Consider the following 24,334-nt stretch of genomic DNA (forward strand, 5'->3'; position numbering starts at 1 on the left):
TTGCGGAGAGCAGAAATAGGCTTCATACATTGTGCCCATGTGGGGATTCGAACCAGGTACGAGCGAACGCTTTAACCGGCATGCTACACCTCTCCGCCGCTGGCCAGGCAGAAACAAAAGAACATCCAGTTCGACATTGACCAGAAGTGACAGGAACCAGTGTCTTGCTTCTGACTTTCACCCGACACAGGTGCCTTGATGCAAGCGTGAACTTTACATGAATATTCAGACTGTGTCTGTTTGATTTGTGTACTTGAGTAAAAGTGTGTATTTTACGTGTTGATTCCCAAGTTGAAAGTAAGGCTAACCGGGAATCTGTCGTTAAAGAACTAGGTGTGAAACCAACTGACAACAAAGAAATGCGATGTGATTGACAATTGCTAAAATAGCCCAGGCAGGGTGTAAAAAATCGTCACACACAATACTTGTCTTCTGGTTACTTGAGATGCCATTTGTGATGAGAGGCAATAGCCAGTTCCTCTTTATAAAATCGTCGAGAAATTTATCGTTTGGCAGTAGACCCTAAAGAGAGCACCCTGTAGTACTTCCAGATCTTTCTGATTGAATCTAGTACACGTCTAAATATAGCACTTCACTGATCTGCACTGAATCTACATGTATAATGTAGTACAGTTAGAGTTAGTGAGTGAATTTAGTTTTACATCGCACTCAGCAATATTCCAGCTTTTTGTCGGCGGTCTGTAAACAATCGAGTCTGGACCAGACAATCCAGTGATCAACAGCAGGAGCATCGATCTGCGCAATGGCGAACCGATGACATGTGTCAACCAAGCCAGCGATCCCGTTAACAAGCATGGGTTACTGGAGGCCAATTCAAACCCGGACCTTCACGGGTCTATTACATCTAGAACATTGTTTCACAATGAAAAACACTGCCATCTTTTTGTAATATTGGATTATAATATAGTAGATTTATAATATTTACACAAACTTACCAACGCTGTTGTGTTCACCGAACTATTTGCATCCAGCGTCAGTCGTCACACCAGCGACATGCCAGGGTACGGCACACAATGTACCTACACAATCTAAAAGCGCTATGTGTTTATTAGTATGGTCAAAAGGGTATACAGATTCAGTTACCTGTCTTATTCCGTCATATTATTTTGAGAAGTAAATACGCCGACCATTTGTGAATTTGTGAATCCTGACAATTTTACTGGAATCACGATTGTTCGGATTGACGGGGTTTAGTGTAAGGTTTTTCTCAATTTTAGGGGATATTACTTGTGTTGTGTGCTGTGGTGTCATGTGTGTGGTGTAGTAGTGTGAAGTGGTGTGTCGTATGTGGTATGGTATGTGAAGTGGTGTCGTGTGTGTTGCGGTCATTTGTGTGTATGTTGTGTGTGGCGGTGTGAAGTGGTGTCGTGTGTGCGGTGTTGTGTGTGAAGTGGTGTCATGTGTGAAGTGTGTGGTGTGTGACGTGATGTGGTGTGTGAAGTGTTGTGGTGTCGTGTGTGTGGTGTGGTGTGTGAAGTGGTGTAATGTGCGTGGGGTGGTGTGTGACGTGGTAGTGTGTGTGGTGTGTGAAGTGGTGTCATGTGTGTGGGTTGTGAAGTGGTGTGGTGTGTGAAGGGTGTCTTGTGTGTGGTGTGGGGTGTGAAATGTGTCCTGTGTGTGGGGTGGGGTGTGAAGCGGTGTTATGTGTGTGGTGTGTGAAGTGGTGGTGCCGTCTGTGTGGTGTGTGAATAGGTGTGTGGTGTGTGAAATATTGTGTGTGGTGTGGTGTGTGTGAAGTGGTGTTGTGTGTGTGGTTTGAATTGCTGTGGTGTGTGAAATATTGTGTGTGTGGTGTGGTGTGTGTGAAGTGGTGGTATGTGAAATGGTGCCGTCTGTGTGGTGTGTGAAGTGGTGGTGTGGTGTGTGAAGTGGTGTCGTGTGTGGCGGAGGTCTGTAAATAATCGAGTCTGGACCAGTGATGAACAGCATGAGCATCGAACAACGCAATTGGGATACGATGACATGTGTAAACCAAGTCAGCGAGCCTGACCACCCGATCCAGTTAGTCGCCTTTTTACGACAAGGGTGGGTTGCTGAAGATCAGTTCTAACCCGGATCTTCACGGGTCGACACTCGCAAGGCAAACCCCCACAAGACATTAACATGTAGAGACTCAAAATGACTTCCTGCCTTATCAACCGTCACTGCCAGTACAAACGGCCCACCTCAAATATTTACGTCCATGGGTCTGACAAGACAAGATCCTGTTTCTGTTGAAATATGTTGTATCACTGAATGATAGAAATATCCTTAGACTATCACAAGTGGAGCACTTTTTGAGATCTTGGTCACCAGTCTTGTGACAGTTGCGACTGTAACATCTGAGATCAGATTATTAACCACGTAAGCTGAAGTAAGTAAACTGAAATAATATTCAGTTGTGTATCAATTCGCTCCTGCTGAAGTGATACAGGTCCCGATTAGAAAACCCCGAATACATGTATTGTACTGATTGGATTGGATGTTGTTTAACGCCGCACCCATCAACATTCCAGCTATATGACGGCGGTATGTAAATATTCCAGTCTGGACCAGACAATCCAGTGATCATGAACATGAGCATCGGTCTATGCAACTAGGTGTCAACCAAGTCAGCGAGTCTGACCACCTGATCCCATCGTCATTACCGACAAGAATGGGTTGCTGAAGACTTATACTAACCCGGATCTTCACGGGTGTTTCGATTTGTAAGACGCTGGTGATGTCAACACTGGAATAAGTTTTTGAGATTTAATAACAAACATTGGCGCATCCAACGGGGTTTCACGGTTTTGAAAATGACTAAAGACTACACTCAAGTTGATGTTTTGCATTTTGCATTCACACACACACACACACACACACACACACACACACACACACACACACCACACACACACCACACACCACACACCACACACACACCCCACCCGCCACCCCCGATCCTTTAAACGTACCGCGTGTGATCACTTCCAGAAATAAACTTCCCACATTGTACCCATGTGGGGTTTTCGGCGTGACGAGCGAACGCTCTAACGACTAGACTACCCAACCGTCCTGTGCATAACAATGTATCGTTTCTGAGAAAAATGACCTCCAACGTTCATATTCGATAAATAGCATCGGAAAGGTTTTGAACAATTCAACCTAATGGGGAATTTTTGTTTGGATGGTTTTACTAGTCCTCGTCACCCGTGAAGATTACCACAGTTTCAGGGTTCCGTTTCATTATATTTTATTATTAAAATTTATGAACCTTTTTTATTGTAAAATATGTTCATTTCAGAGACTAGAAGCTAGTCTAGTGACGCCTCTGACTTTCAGGTATCTAGTCATTCGTACTTGCGGCCCCTAATACCTTTGTAGAATTTGCAAGTAAGGTATTAATAAAGTAAAGACGTATTATAATTACAACATTCATTTTATATACCACCCCACCCCACTTCCCAACATCCCCAAATGAAAATTAAAGTTTATTAGAAATGATAGTAAGCCATAGACTGTAATATATTGTTGGGGTTAGCTGGCAGCACAACCTTCATATTGAAGATCATGAGAAACGAAACAGCCATTCTTAATGTCCACCTGAAGAACATCGGGTTATTCAAACACAGTTTCAAATCAATACCAATACAATATGTAATCATTGTTTCTATTTGATTGCCATGTAACCTAATTGAGGCATACATGTATATGCTTTTCAACTGTTATGTTGCAAAATTATGTTGCAATACCTTAAATTTCTCTTGAGCAATACCAACATAAATTTATTATGCTTGACATTCAGAATAACAATAATACCTAAATATACCACATCGCGTGAGCAAGTGTGCGTAAATACTATCGTGACGCAGAGCGCAAGCTACACAACACAGAGCATTCAACTCGTATTGCTTGGAATTGTTCCGGTTCCAAGTCAGGAGATTCATGGCGCTTCCTCTACCAGGAAGTAGATTCACCAGTCTGTTTATGTTTACCTTGTAACTACCCATAACATGGTCTGACCACTATATATTGTAAAAAGAAAGTAATTTACATGTGTCACGAGTGACGATCGTGTGGTGTGCTTATTATTAGTATATATCATACGATGTTTTGACCTCCAAAGAACTTCCTCCTTGGGATTCATATAAGTAGAGGCTTCATCAGTCTTGACAGAACGGCAGTTCAACCAACACTGTGAGGGCTACTAGCAGCAGCAGATAGAGTTCGTCATTATTGCATCTCAGTGAACGTTGGTGTGGGTTATAACTGTTGAGGACAGTTGAAACAAGACTACGAGGTCTACCTTTAGGTAGCAAAAAGGTTTGTTGTATCTTATTATCGCAGGTGTGGGTTATTACTACCCAGGGCAGTTTAACCAAGATTGTGAGGTCTATCTATAAGTAGCAATAAGGTTTGTCGTTACGGCATCTATATAACACAGGTGTAGGTTATCACTACCCAGGGCAGTTTAACCACGATTGTGAGGTCTATCTATAAGTAGCAATAAGGTTTGTCGTTACGGCATCTATATAACACGGGTGTAGGTTATCACTACCCAGGGCAGTTTAACCAAGATTGTGAGGTCTATCTATAAGTAGCAATAAGGTTTGTCGTTACGGCATCTATATAACACGGGTGTAGGTTATCACTACCCAGGGCAGTTTAACCAAGATTGTGAGGTCTATCTATAAGTAGCAATAAGGTTTGTCGTTACGGCATCTATATAACACGGGTGTAGGTTATCACTACCCAGGGCAGTTTAACCAAGATTGTGAGGTCTATCTATAAGTAGCAATAAGGTTTGTCGTTACGGCATCTATATAACACGGGTGTAGGTTATCACTACCCAGGGCAGTTTAACCAAGATTGTGAGGTCTATCTATAAGTAGCAATAAGGTTTGTCGTTACTGCAGCTATATAACACGGGTGTAAGGTATTACTAGGCAAACTTTTCATTAAGCCCTAGATCTCTTTATGCACCTTTTCCAGGTTTTTAAACTTTTTTCTTCTCACCTATGGTTTCCCGTCGGGATTCCGCTGCAGAAATTGGCACTGTTCTCTCATGCTTGTGGATCGTACGGTCAAAATAAGACGCCGAAGAAACAGGTTCGATTCCCCACATGGGCACAATGTAAGAAGCCCATTTGTGGTGTCCTCCCGCCGTGATGCTGCTGGAATATTGCTAAAAGCGGCGTAAGATTCACTCACTCACTCGTTGTGCATAATATCTACTGCAAATTGCATGTGCATTACCTGGAAAACTCTTTCTGCATGCCCTTTTCATGAATCGGGTTCGATTCCCCACACGGGTGCAATGTGTGAAGCCCATTTCTGTTGTCCCCCGCTGGTTGCTGGAATGTTGCTAAAAGTGCCGTAAAACTAAACTCACTCACTAATATTATCCTGATGATACTTCTTCTTTGGACTGACATTTTGATTTCTCTTTGAACAGTAATCACCGAAATGATGGCATGGAATATCATCCTCATAGCAACAACCTTGCTGCACATGGTGTATGGCCAAACTGGTAGGTGAACGATATATGGGCACACGTGTTCATTGTCAATATACTATGGAATCCTAGAAGGGACATTGTCGCGTTGTCGCATTGTCGCATTGTCGCGCTTTGGTTACTTTAGCCTCATTTTGCTTCTTTTTGAGAGGGCGACAGTGCGACAATGCGACAACGCGACAATGTCCCTTCTAAGATTCCATATTATACAGACTGGCTTTTACAATCACCGGTCACTGGTATAAGTACACATCAAACTCTTAATTTTAAGTAATTACGAGATATGTTTAATTATAAAAGTGACAAGTAATAATCGCTATTTATAAATTTCCATCCGTACAAAGGCATCTTTCTATATCTCGAAGCGGTGGGGCAACCTAATGGTTACAGCGTTCGCTCGTCACGCTAAAGACCCTGGTTCGATTCTGCACATTGGTGCTATGTGTGAAGACCATGTCTGTTGTCCCCCGCCGTGATATTTCTGGAATATTGCTAAAAGCGCTGTAAAACCTACCTCTCTAACACTGTATCCCCCGCGTGGGGTTCCACGTTAGAAGTTTCTCCATGTTGCCTGTGTCCTGAGAGGAGATTCAATGGATTCATAGTCGACTATGATTTTCCTGACTTGTTTTGTTGTCTAGACTCCGCTGTTTACAGTTTGTTGTAATATCACAGGAATAATCCTGAAAGTTGCATGAAACGTCTAACTGAACATGATTCAAGTACTACCACAATAGCTTCCAACTATATGTTGAATAAGGTCGCTTCTTTAACCTCTCACCTTTATGTCAGTACGGCCCTGTGTGGACTTTATGGAAATCCCGAACGTCAGCATTCGCAACCCTGACACCGCAACCCAGCCTGGCTCTACAATCAATGACAGGACGCTCGCCGCTGGGTGGTACGGTGCTGCGAACTATGAACTTGAGGACAGTGCCCCTGGCTTCCTCCGCTGTGGATCATTGTACCCGATATGGCGACAAAGTAAGTTTCTGTTAACCATCATTGATAATGTTATATGGCGATTAGCATTTTTCTTGTGCGAGCTGCTTTAAGAACTCAACATTCATGTGAAGGTCAAACGTAATGGGTATTCAATTCATGGCACTCTCCGATTAAATTCAAAAGATCCAGTTCAGCTTCAACTGTGGATCATTGTATCCGATATGCCGACAAAGGGAGTTTTTCACCCTTAATGATCATAAAATAAGAGCATTAACCATTGTAGAAAGGGAGGTGTATTTTATCTTTTCCCATGCGAAGCGCTTTTATAACTCTTTATTCATATGAACCTATTTGGTATTCTAACGATAGCACAGTCCGATTTAATTAATAGGCTCCTAAATTCCACTTATGTTGCCTTTACTTCTTAATTGGTATTTTAGGTATTTTAAAACAGGTACGTTGTATTCATGGAAAGGCAAATTTGCTAATAACCTGGCTTTTACGTTGTGATGTGGCGACAAAGTAAGTTTCCTGTCATCAGCATTGATAATGTTATCTAGCGATTAGCATTTGCTCTTGTACAAAGTGCTTAATACAAACCGTGGCACTCTCCGATAAAATTAATAACATCCAAAGTTCAAATGATGGCGTCTACACTTCTCAGTTGCTTTGGTACTTAATAGGGCGGTGGGGAAGCCTAGTGGTCAAAGCGTTGGCTCGTCACGCCGAAGACCCGGGTTCGATTCCCCACATGGGCACAATGTGTTAAGCCCATTTCTGGTGACCCCCGCCGTGATATTGCTGGAATATTGCTAAAAGCGGCGTAAAACTAAACTCAGTCAGTCAGTGGTACTAAATAACAAGTACGTTATAATCACGCCTGTTTTCCCACACCATGATCGTAACATGAAGTATTCTTTGTTACTTCCTTTCACATTCTAATGACACTTATGTTAGTGGCGACAAAGAATGGTTCCTTTTACCCACAATGATCATAGTATAAAGAGCACTGAACATAGTATAAGAAGCATTGATCATAATAGTATAAAGAGCATATACATTTGTGTGTGTGTGTGTGTGTGTGTGTGTGTGTGTGTGTGTGTGTGTGTGTGTGTGTGTGTGTGTGTGTGTGTGTGTGTGTGTGTGTGTGTGTGTGTGTGTGTGTGTGTGTGTGTGTGTGTGTGTGTGTGTGTGTGTGTGTGTGTGTGTGTGTGTGTGTGTGTGTGTGTGTTTCTTTGTTGTATAACGCCGCAGCCAGCAATATTCCAGCTACATAGAGGCGGTTTGTAAATTATCATGAAATCCATCATCTGGTGACGCCATTCATTTGAATAATTCTTGTCATAATGTCATGCATGCCTCCCTGTTTTGTATGCTTTGTACCTGTGAAGATATCCGGGTTAGAATGGGTCTTCAGCAACCCATGCTTGTCTTAAGAGGCGACTAACGGGATCGGTCATGCTCACTGACTTGGTTGGCACATGTCATCGGGTATCTTCCCAGTTTGTCTACTCCCAGTATGACTACTCCCAGTTTGTCTACTCCCAGTATGACTACTCCCATTTTGACTACTCATGAACATAAACATATAATGGAGCACCCCTACACTGAATAATGTACTGTACCTGTATAGCTGATTACTCCCAGTTTGCCTACTCTTTGAAATAAACCTATTAGGGAGACTCCCAGGGCCAACCTATAATGATTAGAAGCCAAGTGAATCGGGGATCTTGTGATCATTCATTGTTTGTTTTGATATTTGGATTAAAACTTTGTAAACTTATACTACAGGTTGTTTGTTTTGAAAATTGGACATGGTCCCCCCAACTGTTAACGCTATTTCCCTGAATCAATTTAAAACCATAATAAACCCAACATGAACCGTAATTACTTTGATTTAAATTTTGGGACTAGATTTTGTCAAATCATCCATTGTCGCCTTAAGCTCGGCTGTAGTGATCCAAACGCAGACAGATATAATCGACATATATCGGACACATCTAAGTGCTCATGTGGTCATTATAACGAAGACGTTATTCCCTACCTTTTTATATGTCGGAACTATCAAAATTTAAGAACAGCTGTGTATTCTTATATTCAAGAACACGATGTTACAACTACTGTATACGGTAACAGCGCATTGAATAACTCAACAATAATCACATTCTCAACTCATTACACCAGTTCATTTCTAAAAGTAACTGCTTCCAGTGATTATCACCTCTACATAATTATATATTCAATATAAGATGAGTTTTATACAACTTGATTTTCTGCGGCAGCTCATTTCGTTGCTAGGCATAACCAACACTATATCGAACATATTTATTATTCAATCATTTATCTGTTATTTTGACTCAGTAATATTCTTTTGTTGTCAAACTATTTCCATTATGTATCCAGCTATTGGAACAATGTACTGGAGCGGCGTTTATATAAGCCACTGTGTTTTATGTTTAAGCCATATTCAAGTACCATTGAGTTTCATTGAGCTGTCCATGGCGGACCCATCACATTGTTACAGAGTCTGTGTCGCTTGTGCTGCCCATAGTTAAAAATATTATACAGCACCATAACTTCTTAATTCACTTACTATGTAGTGTATATGGTATATCGTATAATTCAGTATATGTGTATACTTGAACTCTTCCACAACTATGGCCTATGTAATTTGTTGAATAAATAATGTATGAACCTGGTACAGCTATAATTGTTAATAAGTGTTGGTGGAACAGTCTACCTGATGAAGGGGGAGAGAGCTAGTAATTAAAAAACACTCTAATGGAACAGGTTGTGTATTGGACGGGTAGTCAAACTTGGAGTAGTCATAATGGGTATGAACCTGTCATCGTATCCCAACTGCGTAGAGCATGCGTGTATATTGTTGCGGCGTCGAACACAAACAAACAAACAATGTACGTTTTTCCTCATTCATTTCACCCACATTTCTGTTTTTATTTTATGATAAAACCCTTTGATAATTAATTGAATTAACGTAAATAATGACTTAAATAACACCATAAATAATTTATATAATGTAGTAACATTTTTCTGCAGGTATTTCTGGCAACACAGCTTCCATGTGCATCCAGGAAACATCCACTACATGCTCAAATCCGTTTACGATACAGGTAGCGGACTGTAACGGTTATACTGTGTACAATCTGAAAACCTCGCCCATTCATCAGAGCTCCTACTGTTTCCGTAAGCATTTCAACGTCTTTTCTCGTACTACCCGTGAAGATCCGGGTTAGAACTGATCTTCAGTGAGAGGCGACTAACGGGATAAGGTGTTCAGACTCGCTGACTTGGTCGACACATGTCATCGTATCCCAGTTGCGTAGATCAATGCTCATGCTGTTGATCACTGGATTGTTTGGTCCAGACTCGATTATTTACAGACCGCCGCCATATGACTGGAATATTGCTGAGTGCGGCGTAACACTAAATTCACTCACTCACTCTTTTCTCGAGTCATTTAAATAGAGGGGCGTCAGGGTAGTTGTTGAAGCGTTCACTCGTTCGCATCGACCCTGGTTCGATTCTCCACATGGGTACAGTATGTGAAGTTCATTTCTGGTATCCCCCGCCTTGACATACATTGTGTAGCTGCAATATTGATGAAATCGACGTAAAACTAAACTCACTCACTCATTTAAACGAAATGTAAAGTGTTTCCGTCAAATATGACCCAGAAATCATGTCTGTAGGGGACAGGATGGCTATGACACGTTGAACAGTTTCACTCTGTTTCACCCTGTCCGAAGTGGTAAACCAGACATTCAGTCATTTGATTTGATCTTATTCATTAAAGGGGCGGTGAGGTAGCGTAATGGTTAATGCGTCCGTTCGTCACGCCGAAGACCCGGGTTCTATTCCCCACGAGGGTACAATGTGTGAAGACCCTGGTGTCCCCAGCCGTGATAATGGGGGTAATATTGCTGGAAAATTGATAAAAGCGGCCTAAAACCATTCTCACTCACTCACTCACTCACTCACTGATGTAATGATGCTACTATATATTAACATTTAATAAATTATATTTACAGGTGAGATCCCCCCAAGTAAGTATATATTTACTATATATTTCACTTATACTTTGATCGTATTTGGTGTTTTGTTTCTTAACTATCTATTGAGTAACACCCACCTGCTTCCACGGTGATGTTAACAAAGCATCACCCTACATAACAGAAAGTCAGTGATCACCAAGTCACACCAAGTGGCGTAAACTTGTTGTTTCCTTGCCTTGTGCGTATATTTAGGGGTTAAAACAAGGACTGGTCTGCTCGGAGCCAGTGTTCTGTATGTCAGAGGGATCTGTATGTCTAACCGCGGCATGATATACTGAGGGAATCAAATAAGGGATCACATGAAAGCACATGTTGTTCCAGGTTTCTTCCCGGGCTTTGTATCGCACACCTAGTAAAGAAACCCGGAAAAAAGGAACACTTCGGCTTTTATTTAACCCCCTATTTTTTTCATTCAGTATATTATCAGTTACACGGTTATTTGACAGGTTGTATGGGACGGTACCGTCAGTTTGAATCCACATTTCCTTCGGCCTTCGAGCTCTGTAAATACGGATTTAAACCGACCGTACCCAAACAACGCTACCTGACAAACTGCTTTGCAACGTGTAACGTATCATGTTTTTGTGTTTTCTTGAACCGTTTTGGTCCACTTCTTTTCTATTTCTGCCGGGTTATGGACCACAAAGCAGTTCGCCATGATTGTTGTTAGTGAATGTTGGAAGGGAAATAACTGTTGTAGGCTTGCAAACTAAGGGACTCGTTGTTTCAAATATTACCACCGTTTAGGATATACCTTCAGGTCCAATGTACGTGCCGTTAATAGATTCAATGACAGCACGTGCTTGTCGTAGGAGTCTACTAGCGGGTTCAGGTGATCAAGCTCACTGACTTCTTTGACACATGTCAACGTATCCCATTTGCGCAAATCGATGCTCATGCTGTTGATCACTGGATTGTTTACAGACTCGTATATTTACAGACCGCCGTCATATAGCTGGAATATTGCTGTGTTGGGCGTTAAACAACAAACAAAACATAGCAGAAAATCAGTGATCCCTAAGTGTCACACCAAATAACGTATTGTTACCTTGCCTAGTTCATATATTAAGTGAATACAACGTGGCCTCACCTTGTATTAAATACAATAATACTTTGTGTTCATTGTTTGACTTTATTCCATGATTCAATACCAGATTCACCAACCTACAGTCCCAAGCCTACTGTCGCCGCTGGTGTAACTGACACTGGTTTAGACAAAAGTGACCTCCATTTCCGATGTTCCTTCCCCCCTTCGTCCACCCAAAGACTGTTCCACCAGACAACGTGGTATGTCGACGACGTCCTCATACACCAGCACCCAGCAATGCTGATGGACGACACCTACATTGACAACACCCAGATCACTCAAGCGATGCTCATAGCAGCGGGGATAACTAAAGTCGGTTTCAATGTGAGTCGCACACAGTTTTACATGAGGTATAACTTAGATCGTGAGTCGCACACAGTTTTACATGACGTATAACTTAGATCACAAGCAAAGTGTGGCGCAAATAGGGCTTCGCAACAGAGAGAAAAATGACCAGTCTTCCTATATGCCCGCTTCCGGTTCAACGGAGTGACGGAACAAGAATATGCAGAAATTATAAAGAAATATCATATTGCCTAATTTTACCATTGAACTGTTGAAGATTATTTATCTGATGTGCCGTCGTTATTTTTCTCTCTGTTGCACAACCTATTTGCGCTACAGTTTCCCTCTGCTGAGAAAAGATTTGTTAGTCCACAAAAAGCATACAGATAGACAGAAGAGCATAACAAATGTACAAAGGTCACAGCATATGGAATCAGTGTCTAAACGAGTTGAAAGTATAGTTGACAAAACAGAAAACTACCAATTAACGAATTATTTGTGTGAAAAAATATGCTATAACTGTTAATTGATGTAAAGATGGTTTTTTTAATATACTAAAAGCCATTAAAAAGGCAATTTGACTTTCATACTTTCTGTACTCACACTAATTCAACATATATAAACCTAACTGGCAGATATGTTTTAAGTGAACATCTGTGAATAATTTCATCTGAAAATGTCCAGTCAACAACAACATCAGTGACGCAACAACGACATCAAATCATTGAAAGACACACATTTCTCAGGAACAGCTGTTGGCTGGTCTGCAGCCTCTGATGGTCTGTGGTCTGATCATCGTGGTGTAACCTGATTCCTTTCGTCTTGTGTCAAGTGTGGCATTTTCTCAAAGTGCTTGAGTTCCACAATTCCTTGTGCTTTTACAGGGCCTGGGTGCATGTAATGCATGTGCACAACGTGTTTCATGAATGTGGTTGTGTTTACGAGAAATGTCAAAGGTTCAGTTTTAAGTATCAAAGTTCATGTGAGAGGAATGCTCCGGGACTCGAACTCGAAATGGGCCAGAATAACAGCCTTTTATCCCTACATCCTCTGTATCCCAGGAAAAAATCTTCAATGGAACTTTTGTAAGTTTCAGGACAACAAATACCAATTGCGTTTTTAATGGCTTTCAGTATAGAATACTACTGTGGTTTACTTAAACTTCAGATGTTCGAAACAATAGCAAATATTTCTTATTTAATAATGATACCCTATTTCATGAAGAGGACAGTACGCGTGTTAGTTATTATTTCTTTATGTTATTAATGCATGTATTTATTTTCAGTTTATTTATTTGGGAAGGGGAGGGGGGGGGGGGGGCTTTGCTCTTTCGAGTCACGGTCCATCACTCTCAAAGATACACACTTGGTACAACTGTGTCATGCATGCTGCATCCATATAATATTGTTGACGTGACTGATACCAGGAACTATATTTCCACTTGTAGATAAGCTGTGAAGTCCATGCTTTGTTCGGTGCTGGTATGCCCATCGGTCCTGGAAATCGTGCAGATCCTTTCTTCGTCGGCTTTGAGGTAAGACGACTTGGTCTTATTCCACACTATATCCTGACCAGATTCCACTTAATGACATGTTTGGTGGTGGCATTTCCTCCATTCATGTTTTAACGTGTGTGGAAGTCCGATCTTACGAAAATTATTCTCAGGTATTGTTTTAAGCAATGTAATTACTTCAAGGATTTGTTGAGTGATATGTATTGTTTAGATAAAACGCTGTCGTCACACGTGTCTCCCACCATTTGTTTGTGTTTGCCGCACTCAGCAATATTCAAGTAGTGTGACGACAATCTGAAATTATTCGAGTCTGGACCAGATAATCCAGTGATGAACAGCATGAACATCGCTCTATGCAATTGTGATACGATAACACGTCAATCAAGTCAGCAGCGAGTCTTTAAAAAGTTTTTAAACGTCGGCCCACAGACACCAAATGCCATTGTATACGGTGAATGTGGCTGTTATCCACTCTACATAAATGCACAATGTCGATTTAAAAAATACTGGTTAAAACTTGTGTCTTTGTGTCAAATGTTAAGGAATGTTGCAGTTAACATTTATTTACAGTCATGGAATTCTGTATACTGATAAAACTTAGATGTAGAATTTTAAAATTAAAAGTTAACGAGGGAAGGTGGATGGGAATTGAATTAAGTCAGCGATTATGTCAATTGTGTAACACTGGAATTGAAGATGGGTATCATTTTATCTTTGTATTTGGAACCACATATGTATCACCACAATGTTAATATTCACAAATTTAGACAGCTAATGGATTCAAAGTGTAGTGATGTATTAAACAATTTATATAGATATATTTGTCAAAGCTTATTCTTAAGAGAACAATATGTTTGAAATCTGTAGCATATATAAAGCACCCATGTCCATTGTATGTAGTTCATGTTCGATGTAAACGTATTATATACTATGTGTATATGGGCCAATGGCCTTCATACAAATAAACAACTTGACTTGACTTCTTGAGTCTGACCACCCGATCCTGTTAGTCGCCTCTTAAGACAAACATGGGTTGCTGAAGTTTGTAGTATGTTTACTGCTATACATGCATCATGGGGAATAAGTGATGACACCAGGTATTCCCGGTTTGATAATGTGTTACATAAAATATATATAGAATATGTATTTCCTTTTACATAGATTCTAACTGAAGAAATAACGATCAGACAAGGCGAGACGGGACAGGTTCAAGTCCGAGCCACAGTGCCGTTCCGTTGCGGAAACATCACTGATTCTTTTCCTGCAATTTGTTCCATGCCAATCGAGATACAATCTGTTGACTCAGCAAATCGGGTTTCCCAGGAAGACTGTGAGGTTTCCATTCCTTACACACAGTGGAGTCAGCCTTCGTCTATGACTGTACATGGAACCATAACACCAACATATGGAAGAAACCAATTGAATTCGGTACTAGTTCTCAGGACTCCAAAAACCAGCTTCCGGTTCCCCTTTTGGACCAACCATACCATTGGGACAGTAAAGGTACGATAGCTTTCAGAATTTTCCTGATACGATTGATACCAACAACAAATGTTGTAACCGTCAGATTACTGAAGGAACAACTTAAGTTTTATCTGTTATATACATAGAGGTGGTTTGGTAGCACAGTGTTAAAGTGTTTGCTCGTCTGGTGGAAGTCTTTGGTTCTGTTCCCACATGGGTACAATATGTGTAGTCCATTGCCCCATTGCTCGTAACTCACTGTTATCTTGATCAGTTTCATGTTTCCTGATCAGTTTCATGTTTTCCTGATCAGTTTTATGTTTTCCTGATCAGTTTCATGTTTTCCTGATCAGTTTCATGTTTTCCTAATCAGTTTAATGTTTCCTGATCAGTTTCATGTTTTCCTGATCAGTTTCATATTTTCCTGATCAGTTTCATATTTTCTTGATGAGTAACTACAAGGTAATTTTCTTTCAGGTTAAAGTTGTGAAAGACACGACTCTGGTTAGGAGTAAACGCTGCGGGTGCCATAACGACCCATACCTAGACCAGTTTGATCCGCGGTAAGTGTAATAGATTGATTAAGACTTGCAATCTTAATCTTGAGTTGTCATCTCATGCAGAGAAATATGAAATGGCAACGGCTATTTGTACATATTTTATATCCATTTGCAAATGATTTGAATTCACTTGTAATACCTGAAGCAGTTGTATTTTTAAAACTTGGCAAATGGGTCGCAAAACATAAATTGAATAAATACTATTGACTTCTTGCAGTACAAGGCGTTCACTACAACAGGAGGGACGATTTACATTATATAAACTGGCTCGTCAGCTCATTGAGGTAAATATATAACTTGTTCCCATGCATGTCAGAGTGGGGTATCCATGTTAAACTGCAGGACCCATCAAGTACATATCCCCATGCATGTCTGAGTGTGGTATCCATGTTAATCTGCAGGACCCATCAAGTACATATTCCCAAGCATGTCTGAGTGGGGTATCAAGTACATATCCCCATGCTTGTCTGAGTGGGGTATCCATGTTAATCTGCAGGACCCATCAAGTACACATCCCCATGCATGTCTGAGTGGGGTATCCATGTTAAACTGCAGGACCCATCAAGTACATATCCCCATGCATGTCTGAGTGGGGTATCCATGTTAAACTGCAGGACCCTTCAAGTACATATCCCCATGCATGTCTGAATGGGGTATCCATGTTAAACTGCAGGACCCATCAAGTACATATCCCCATGCATGTCTGAGTGGGGTATCCATGTTAATCTGCAGGACCCATCAAGTACACATCCCCATGCATGTCTGAGTGGGGTATCCATGTTAATCAGAAGGACCCATCAAGTACATATCCCCATGCATGTCTGAGTGGGGTATCCATGTTAAACTGCAGGACCCTTCAAGTACATATCCCCATGCATGTCTGAATGGGGTATCCATGTTAAACTGCAGCACCCATCAAGTACATATCCCCATGCATGTCTGAGTGGGGTATCCATGTTAATCTGCAGGACCCATCAAGTACATATCCCCATGCATGTCTGAGTGGGGTATCCATGTTAAGCCGCAGGACCCATCAAGTACATATCCCCATGCATGTCTGAGTTGGGTATCCATGTTAAACTGCAGGACCCATCAAGTACATATCCCCATGCATGTCTTAGTGGGGTATCCATGTTAAACTGCAGGACCCATGAAGTACATATCCCCATGCATGTCTGAGGAGGGTATCCATGTTAAACTGCAGCACCCGTCAAGTACACATCCCCATACATGTCTGAGTGGGGTATCCATGTTAATCAGAAGGACCCATCAAGTACATATCCCCATGCATGTCTGAGTGGGGTATCCATGTTAAGCTACAGGACCCTTCAAGTACATATCCCCATGCTTGTCTGAGGAGGGTATCCATGTTAAACTGCAGGACCCATCAAGTACATATCCCCATGCATGTCTGAGTGGGGTATCCATGTTAAACTGCAGGACCCATCAAGTACATATCCCCATGCATGTCTGAGTGGGGTATCCATGTTAAACTGCAGGACCCATCAAGTACATATCCCCATGCATGTCTGAGTGGGGTATCCATGTTAATCTGCAGGACCCGTCAAGTACATATCCCCATGCATGTCTGAGTAGGGTATCCATGTTAATCAGCAGGACCCATCAAGTACATATCCCCATATGTAGATCCTGCTTGTATCATTAACATTGTATGGTGCATTTGCAGATACAGGTCGTAGTAAGAAGGTGTCATGGTGTGCGTACTGGATACTGTAATTGTGGGGTAGCTGTTCAGTCAGGAAAGACGGTGTTCTCTATTAATGGCTGCGATACCAACTCATGGAGAATAAATCATCAGGGCTGTGACAACTCCGACAACGCCATGGAAATAAGAAAGCGCTCCACATATTATGAGGCACGTATAATTATTTTTGCATGTGTAGAGTGAGAGAGTTAAAGAGTAAAGTCACATTTCAGCCATATTGTGACTGTAACGAGTTTTAAATGTATGATAAATACATTTCAATTATAAAAATCTGTCAACGAAGGACAGTCAAAACTACTAGAATATCACAGAAACAATCTAAAAACTAGCATCTGTGTCTCAAATTTCAGCAACTGAAGTTGACCACCATACTAGGGACCGTGTGGACTTACAGTACTTTTGCTACCTGCACGGACCTAGCACACACGCACACACAGACACGCGCAGACACACACACACACACAGATATAAGCACACAGACTGTCAGGGTGACAATTATCTGTACCATGAAACTGGTGGAAAACTGTATAATAATAATGAAAAGCACGACTAACAACACCTTTATGTGAATATGAACAGTACAGTAAAGCATGATGTACATATAGGGTGAAGTAGTCTACAAGAATATACCATTTTGGTGTACTGAGAATAATTTGTAAAATTTGTACTGAGCAAACCAATGACAAAGTAGAGGCAAAAACACAAGATTGCGCATCAAAAGAGGTCGAAAATGGGTACACGCGAACAGCGTGACACATACACGCACAAAGACATGCGCGCGCACGCATGCACGCACATACGCGCACACGCGCACACACACACACACACACGCACACGCACACGCTCACATGCACAGACACAAAAACACACGCGCGAACACATATTTCGTGCGTACACTATCAACTCACGACTGATAACATTTATTCTGTGTGCCATTGACATTTGATCGCTCTTCGCTATTAAATACGCTGACATATTGTCTTGGCATTTTTATTTAAATTAGATATACCTACCCACGGGGGCACGCGTTGTCGTCTCTCTCTATCGAACTGGAACCCGGAACATGTACTTGAATGTCAGGATTCCAGGCACGATCCTAGACGTGGGGGCGAGTCGTGGGTTGTGTGGTCAGCTTTCTGCCACAACTAATGACGACTTCATCATGAGAAATGAGATGCAGGCCAGCAACTTCAATACATTCGTCAATTCCTGGAGGTGAGGTTCCATTTATGAGCATAATATTTAACCTATTTTAATCTTGTATGAAAGGTATGAAAACCGTATCAACGTAAGCGTATATACAAACGTAGTTATGTTATGTTGAATATACACTTTTGATATATGCTACACTTTTCAGAGTAACGACGGGCGACCTTTTTAACCCGGACTATGTACAAACACTTACAACGACATCGCAGCAGCCCCCAAAGTACTGCTTCTGTGAAGGAGGAAGGAACATCACATGTTCCTCTCTTTCCACGATGAACACTGAGGTCAAACCAGAACATTACGAGGACGTTCCCTGTGTCGTACGTCTGAACAGGAAGAAGCGAGCAGTACAGAACACTAACATCGATACACAGCACCGATACAAAAGGGTATATTATAGTTATTTTTGTTTCGTTTTTACGTTCTCCATTGAGCACGCCGTAATGTCCATTCATTCATTCATTCATTCATTCATTCATTCCTAGTACACCAAAGTAAATGAATGTACATTAATTTACAAACATGTTTGAATTTCTAATCCGCCTGTATACTTCAGCAAACACCATCGGAAGTTTGGACCAACCAGACTGCCGCTGATTTCTGCAACAACCTATTCGCGGCGTCCTCGACCGTCCAGCTGTGCCGCAACGTCCCAGGAGTCAACGTTGACAACAGCCGTGATGACTGCATTAGCGATATATTGGTAGGTTTTAATGCTTTCCCGAAGGGAGAAAGACAGAACAAACATGGATAGATGGATGGATGGAAGAGTGGATTGATGGTAAAGGATGACAACCATTGTGAATATTGATGGTGCTGGGTGATGATGATGATGACAATGATTACGACCACGATGATATATCATCATTTGTATGAGAAGCGTTGAAGTGCTCGCCTTCAAGAACAACATTTTTTTATTTTTTTTTAAATAATGCCTTTGAACAACACATGGCATTTGACAACACAATTAAACTACCTATATATCTATCACACTTGCAGCTCTCTGGAACAACCGAATTCCAAATGATGTCTATCGACACAGTTCGTTCATCCTGTGAGACTGAGGTGCTGCTCAACCCCGATCTGTGGGTTGCTGACCCCAACAACCCAGGAGCCCCTTCAGTGTTTGACACCATCACGAACAACGTCTGTCCTAACGACTGTAGCAGGAGAGGCACCTGTCAGAGAGGTTAGCTCAACCATATGTGAAGCAGTGTTATAATGTGGCTGAAACCTTGACAGCTAACAAAGCTAACATTGAGACATTATAATTTATTTAATAAGATGTCCATTCTTCATATAATTCTATTATGATTGCAGACCAGTGACGATCCGGGTGAGACGAGTCTTTAGGAACCCATGCTTGTCATAAGTGGCGACTAACGGGATCGGGTGGTCAGGCTCGCTGACTTGGTTGACACACGTCATCGTATCCCAATTGCGTAGACCGATGCTCATGCTGTTGACCACTGCATATTTTGGTCGAGACTCGATTATTTACAGAGATGTCCGCCGAGGGAATATTGCTGAGTATGGCGTTAAACAGCAAAAAAGTATTATAAAGCATGAAGCAAGAGCAATATTCATTGTCCCACTACAAGTTATGTACGTCCGCATGACATACAGAGGTTAATAACTGAAAATATTGCGTAGATTGGATTGTCCTAAGGACTGTAGCAGGAGAGGCACCTGCCAGAGAGGGTAGCTCCACCATATGTGAAGAACTATTATAGTGTAGTTGAAACCTTGACTGACATACAGAGATTAATACCTGCCAATATTGCGTAGATTGGGGTAAGCATAGCATCAATATCAGTATTAGCAGTGTTAAATTAAGGACTATTAACCTAGAACCTGATATAATTCGGAATTTAAAGTGGATGGTGGCCAAGCAACACATCGGGTCATGAGTCATACCTGAACGTGATCAATATTAAATTTGGTAAATACTTATTTCCCATAACCTACATCTTGATCTTACCAAATGGGTATACAAACTGGAACTGATCAAAAGAAGCTGGCTAAATTTAATATAACTCTTTTTCAGGGCTGTGCGTCTGCAGTGCTGGATTTGGCGGTGCTGACTGTTCCGTGGACTTGACCCAACCCCCTCAGCTGGACGAGGTCGAAGACAACGGTCACTGTGACCTGGCTACCAGCAGCTGCCAGAGACTGACAGTATTTGGACTCACCTTCTTAGAAGATGTGACAATCAAATGTCGATCCACTATGTTCACGGTAGGGTCACATCTTGATTTCCTTTGCATAATCATCCTCGATAATCTCCAGGGTATACGTTACGATCACTCTCCACTATACCCTGGATGCATCCACGGCTTGGTGCGATGATTTTATTCCCTCCCTTGGCTGGCTCCGCATTCTCATGCACAGTAGCCAATCAGCTAAGCCGCCGTTACAACCGAGCTTGCCAGTGTCAACAAAGATTGCGGTCGCAGTTGCAAAGGTTTGTTCGCAGTGCCACTCAGATTGTTTTGGAAATAATAAAGACAAATTCACAGATTTGAAACTTTAAAAAGAAAATATGAAAGAACTCCTTCTACTTCTTTCAGAGTACCTGTGCATCAATTGTGTTGCCAAGTTTAAACGGTTAGATAATTTAAGACGCGAAAGTGAGTAGTGATTGGTACGCTCGACTTCCCAGCGTAGGCACCTGACTGGATAAACAGCCAGCAAAGGGAGGTAATAAAATCATCGCCCAAGCTGTGGATGCATCCAGGGTATAGTGGAGAGAGATCGTAACATACAGGTCCCGATTAGAAAACCCCGAATATATGTATTGTACTGATTGGATTGGATGTTTTTTAGCGCCGCACTCAGCAATATTCCAGTCATAAGGCGGTGGTCTTTAAACCATCCAGCCTGGCCCAGACAATCCAGTGATCGGAGCATGAGCACCAAACAACGCAACTGGGACACGATGACATGTGTCAACCAGGTCAGCGAGCCTGACCTCTCCATCCCGTCAGTCTCCTCTTACATGAGTGAGTTAGTTTTACGCCGCACTCAGCAATATTCCAGCTATATGTCGGCGGTCTGTAACTAATCGAGTCTGGAACAGACAATCCAGTGATCAACAACTTCACCATCGATCTGCGCAATTGGGAACCGATGACATGTGTCAACCAAATCAGCGAGCCTGATCACCCGATCCCGTTAGTCGCTTGTTACGACAAGCATGGGTTACTGAAGATCACTTCCAACCCGGATCTTCACGGGTCCTATCCACATGAAAGTCTATAAGTACATGTTTTATAGTTACCAAATCTGTATTTTAACGTCATTGGCGTCATGACACAAAAAGATGTATGTCCTAGCCAAGGGAGACGGTTCGCGTGGACGTCATGTACATGTTTTAAACGTTCTTGTAGGTGAGCAATGGTGGAGACCTTCACCAGCCGAATACCCAGGTTACAAATGCCATTGAGCGGAGCTTGAGTGAAGTGGAGTGTCCTGTGAGGGTAGACGCACCCAGGGGTATCGTCACTGCCTACAACATCTCCGTGGCCAACACTGGCAACATCTACAGCGAGGATGTCATGGTTCTGGTGTATGACAGCACGTGTGTCAGTGTTGATCACGGTTCCAGGAACTGGATTGTTAGGGTAAGAAATTGTCAATTCAGACTTTCTAAATTAACGCTTTCATTCTTCCTGATAACATAGACATGGTGTAACCTCAGAGCATATACAGACGTTGTATAACCTCAGAGCATATACAGACGTAGTATAGTCTCATAGTGAGTGAGAATGGTTTTACGCTGCTTTTAGTAATATTCCAGCAATATCACGGCATGGGACACCAGAAATGGGCTTCACACATTGTACGCATGTGGGGAATCAAACCCGGGTCTTCGGCGTGACGACCGAACGCTTCAACCTTAAGGCTACCAGACGCCCTGTACATAACAATATATCGTTTCTGAGAAAAATGCTCTTCTGTGTAAGACTACCAAAGTTCATATTCGATGCTGACTTTGTGTCGAACTAAACAGAATCGGAAAGGATTTGAAAAATTCAGATAAATGGAGCATTTATTTCTGGATGATTATACTGGTCGTCGTCAGGGTAACAAATTGCAAGCTGGATGTTGGTCTTCTAACTGACCATTTCTGGTGTCCCCGCCGTGATATTGGTGGAATAGTGCTGAAAGCGGAGTAAAACCAAACTAACCCACTGAAGAGGAGATGAAACCCCAAACAAGGGCAATAATTGATATGAATGACTAGCAGACTCTTTGATAATTGTTCTGAATTTGACATGAATGTATTGCTGTTGTCAGTGATCTATCACTCAAATTGTGTATTTTGTGTATCAACAGAACGGATTCAGAGTAGAAAACGGCAGATGCATCAGCAACGACAGCTCAAGTAAGTGTCTCCAAGCCTCCAGGACCTTTAATGTTACATTAACCGTAATTCCGGCCTGAGTATATTCGAATATACAGCTGAATCTATATGAAATGACTGTTCATTACCTATGAAGATCCAGGGTAAAATAATTGGTCTTCAGTAACCCATTCTGGTCGTAAGGGTCGACTAACGGAATTTGGTGGTCAGGTTTACTGACTTGGTTGACACATGTCATGGTATCCAAGTTGCGTAGATCGATGCTTATGATGTTGATCACTGGATTGTCCGGTCCTTACTCTATTTATTCACAGACAGCCGCCATATAACTGGAATTTTGTTGAGTGCGGCGTTCTGCAACATGACATGATCAGAGGAGCCTGTTATTATATATCGCATTACAGCAAGATTGACTATAACGTCAAACCGATAAGTGATTCAATATGTCTATTACGTTTTAAAAAGTACCATATGCTGTAAGCTTGATCTGTTTGAGTGAATGAGTATGGTTTTACGCAGCTTTTATTACAGCAATATTATATGATAATTACTTGGTTATAATATTTCTTTCCACAGTAAAACATGTGCAATAATAGTTTTTCTTGCGCAGGATCAACAAGCCGATCAACTCCATCATCAACATCAACGTCAACTCCATCATCAACATCAACGTCAACGCCGATGATAGAGGAATAATCCACCCATATACACATAAGCTCAGAGCGCGACAGGGAGAGTACAAGTCAGAAATACATATACTTCCTATCACAAAGTTTAGCCTCTTCCTATAATGCACTCACTATATGTTATGTAATTATATGAGGTTACGTCGAAGATTGATTTCTCCACTAAATTGGGGGAACCAAATGCAAACCATATGCAGATGAATTGCACGAGGATCAGCTGCGTTTTGGTGTAACGTTTTGTTAGGAATTCGCCAATTTTCACTGATGTATATCATTTATTGAACTCATGAACATTTTCTTTTCAACGTTCTTTGCAATACATCAGTTCATGCGTAAACATTACCTTTAAGCAGTATGGAATATGTTGCAAATCAACTTTACAACAGTTGCCTGAAGGAAGTGGCTATATTTACACTAGTGAGTCTAATCTTTTGATGGGAAGTATATATTTCCTGTTGAATAGTATCTACCTATCAACCATTTTTGCCATTTGTAGCTAACTGGAATGTACACCATCAGTATGGTTACTGCGTCTTTTTTGTGCTGCTTTATACTTTAATGCTAAATTAGACAAAATACATGATGCACACAATACGAACTGCATACATACAAATGGATTTCTGAATATGTTTCACGACTGAAACCTTTTGACGATGTCCTGTATTATTGGATCTATGAATATGTATTAGTTTTATATGTAAATAGTATTCTTCGGGATAGCATTTTAAACGGTTTAAATCATCGATTAATTACTGTGGGAGATGAGATTGCAGTTCCATACGGTTCTCTTGAATGAAATATAATTCAGGTTGAGTGGCATTTCCTTTATGTCAGTCGTGGGATGACTCAGTGCCACAGTGTTTCCTTGACATGCAGAAGATGAGAGTTGATTATGCCCTTAATTAAATAATGTGAAGCCAGGA

General features: G+C 41.4%; 2 protein-coding genes across 2 annotated transcripts; both read left to right on the forward strand.

Moving 5' to 3' along the window:
* The first annotated feature begins 5,451 nt into the window (after window positions 1-5,451).
* LOC124266874 lies at window positions 5,452-14,191 on the forward strand. The gene is made up of 7 exons (XM_046701684.1): window positions 5,452-5,512; window positions 6,290-6,481; window positions 9,500-9,646; window positions 10,492-10,506; window positions 11,670-11,926; window positions 13,335-13,421; window positions 14,168-14,191. The coding sequence occupies exons 1-7, from the start codon at window positions 5,452-5,454 to the stop codon at window positions 14,189-14,191; spliced, it is 783 nt and encodes a 260-aa protein (XP_046557640.1).
* A 1,460-nt stretch (window positions 14,192-15,651) lies between these two features.
* Window positions 15,652-23,421, forward strand: LOC124266881. The gene is made up of 10 exons (XM_046701699.1): window positions 15,652-15,708; window positions 17,112-17,300; window positions 18,154-18,365; window positions 18,508-18,748; window positions 18,916-19,062; window positions 19,359-19,548; window positions 20,407-20,597; window positions 21,749-21,982; window positions 22,698-22,746; window positions 23,336-23,421. Exons 2-10 carry the CDS (start codon window positions 17,268-17,270, stop codon window positions 23,419-23,421), a joined length of 1,383 nt encoding a protein of 460 aa, XP_046557655.1. The 5' UTR covers window positions 15,652-15,708; window positions 17,112-17,267.
* Window positions 23,422-24,334: the final 913 nt, after the last annotated feature.

This window comes from Haliotis rubra, unplaced genomic scaffold (assembly GCF_003918875.1).
Source record: "Haliotis rubra isolate DU_JTF1 unplaced genomic scaffold, ASM391887v1 Scf100, whole genome shotgun sequence".
NCBI classification, from domain to species: Eukaryota; Metazoa; Mollusca; class Gastropoda; order Lepetellida; family Haliotidae; genus Haliotis; species Haliotis rubra.

Coding starts and splice junctions, on each gene's coding strand:
- LOC124266874 (XM_046701684.1), top strand. CDS start 5,452: ATGGCATGGAATATCATCCTCATAGCAACAACCTTGCTGCACATGGTG. Junction 5,513..6,289: donor CATGGTGTATGGCCAAACTG/GTAGGTGAACGA, acceptor CCTTTATGTCAG/TACGGCCCTGTGTGGACTTT. Junction 6,482..9,499: donor GTACCCGATATGGCGACAAA/GTAAGTTTCTGT, acceptor ATTTTTCTGCAG/GTATTTCTGGCAACACAGCT.
- LOC124266881 (XM_046701699.1), top strand. CDS start 17,268: ATGGAAATAAGAAAGCGCTCCACATATTATGAG. Junction 19,063..19,358: donor ACTGCATTAGCGATATATTG/GTAGGTTTTAAT, acceptor TCACACTTGCAG/CTCTCTGGAACAACCGAATT. Junction 19,549..20,406: donor GAGAGGCACCTGTCAGAGAG/GTTAGCTCAACC, acceptor ACTCTTTTTCAG/GGCTGTGCGTCTGCAGTGCT.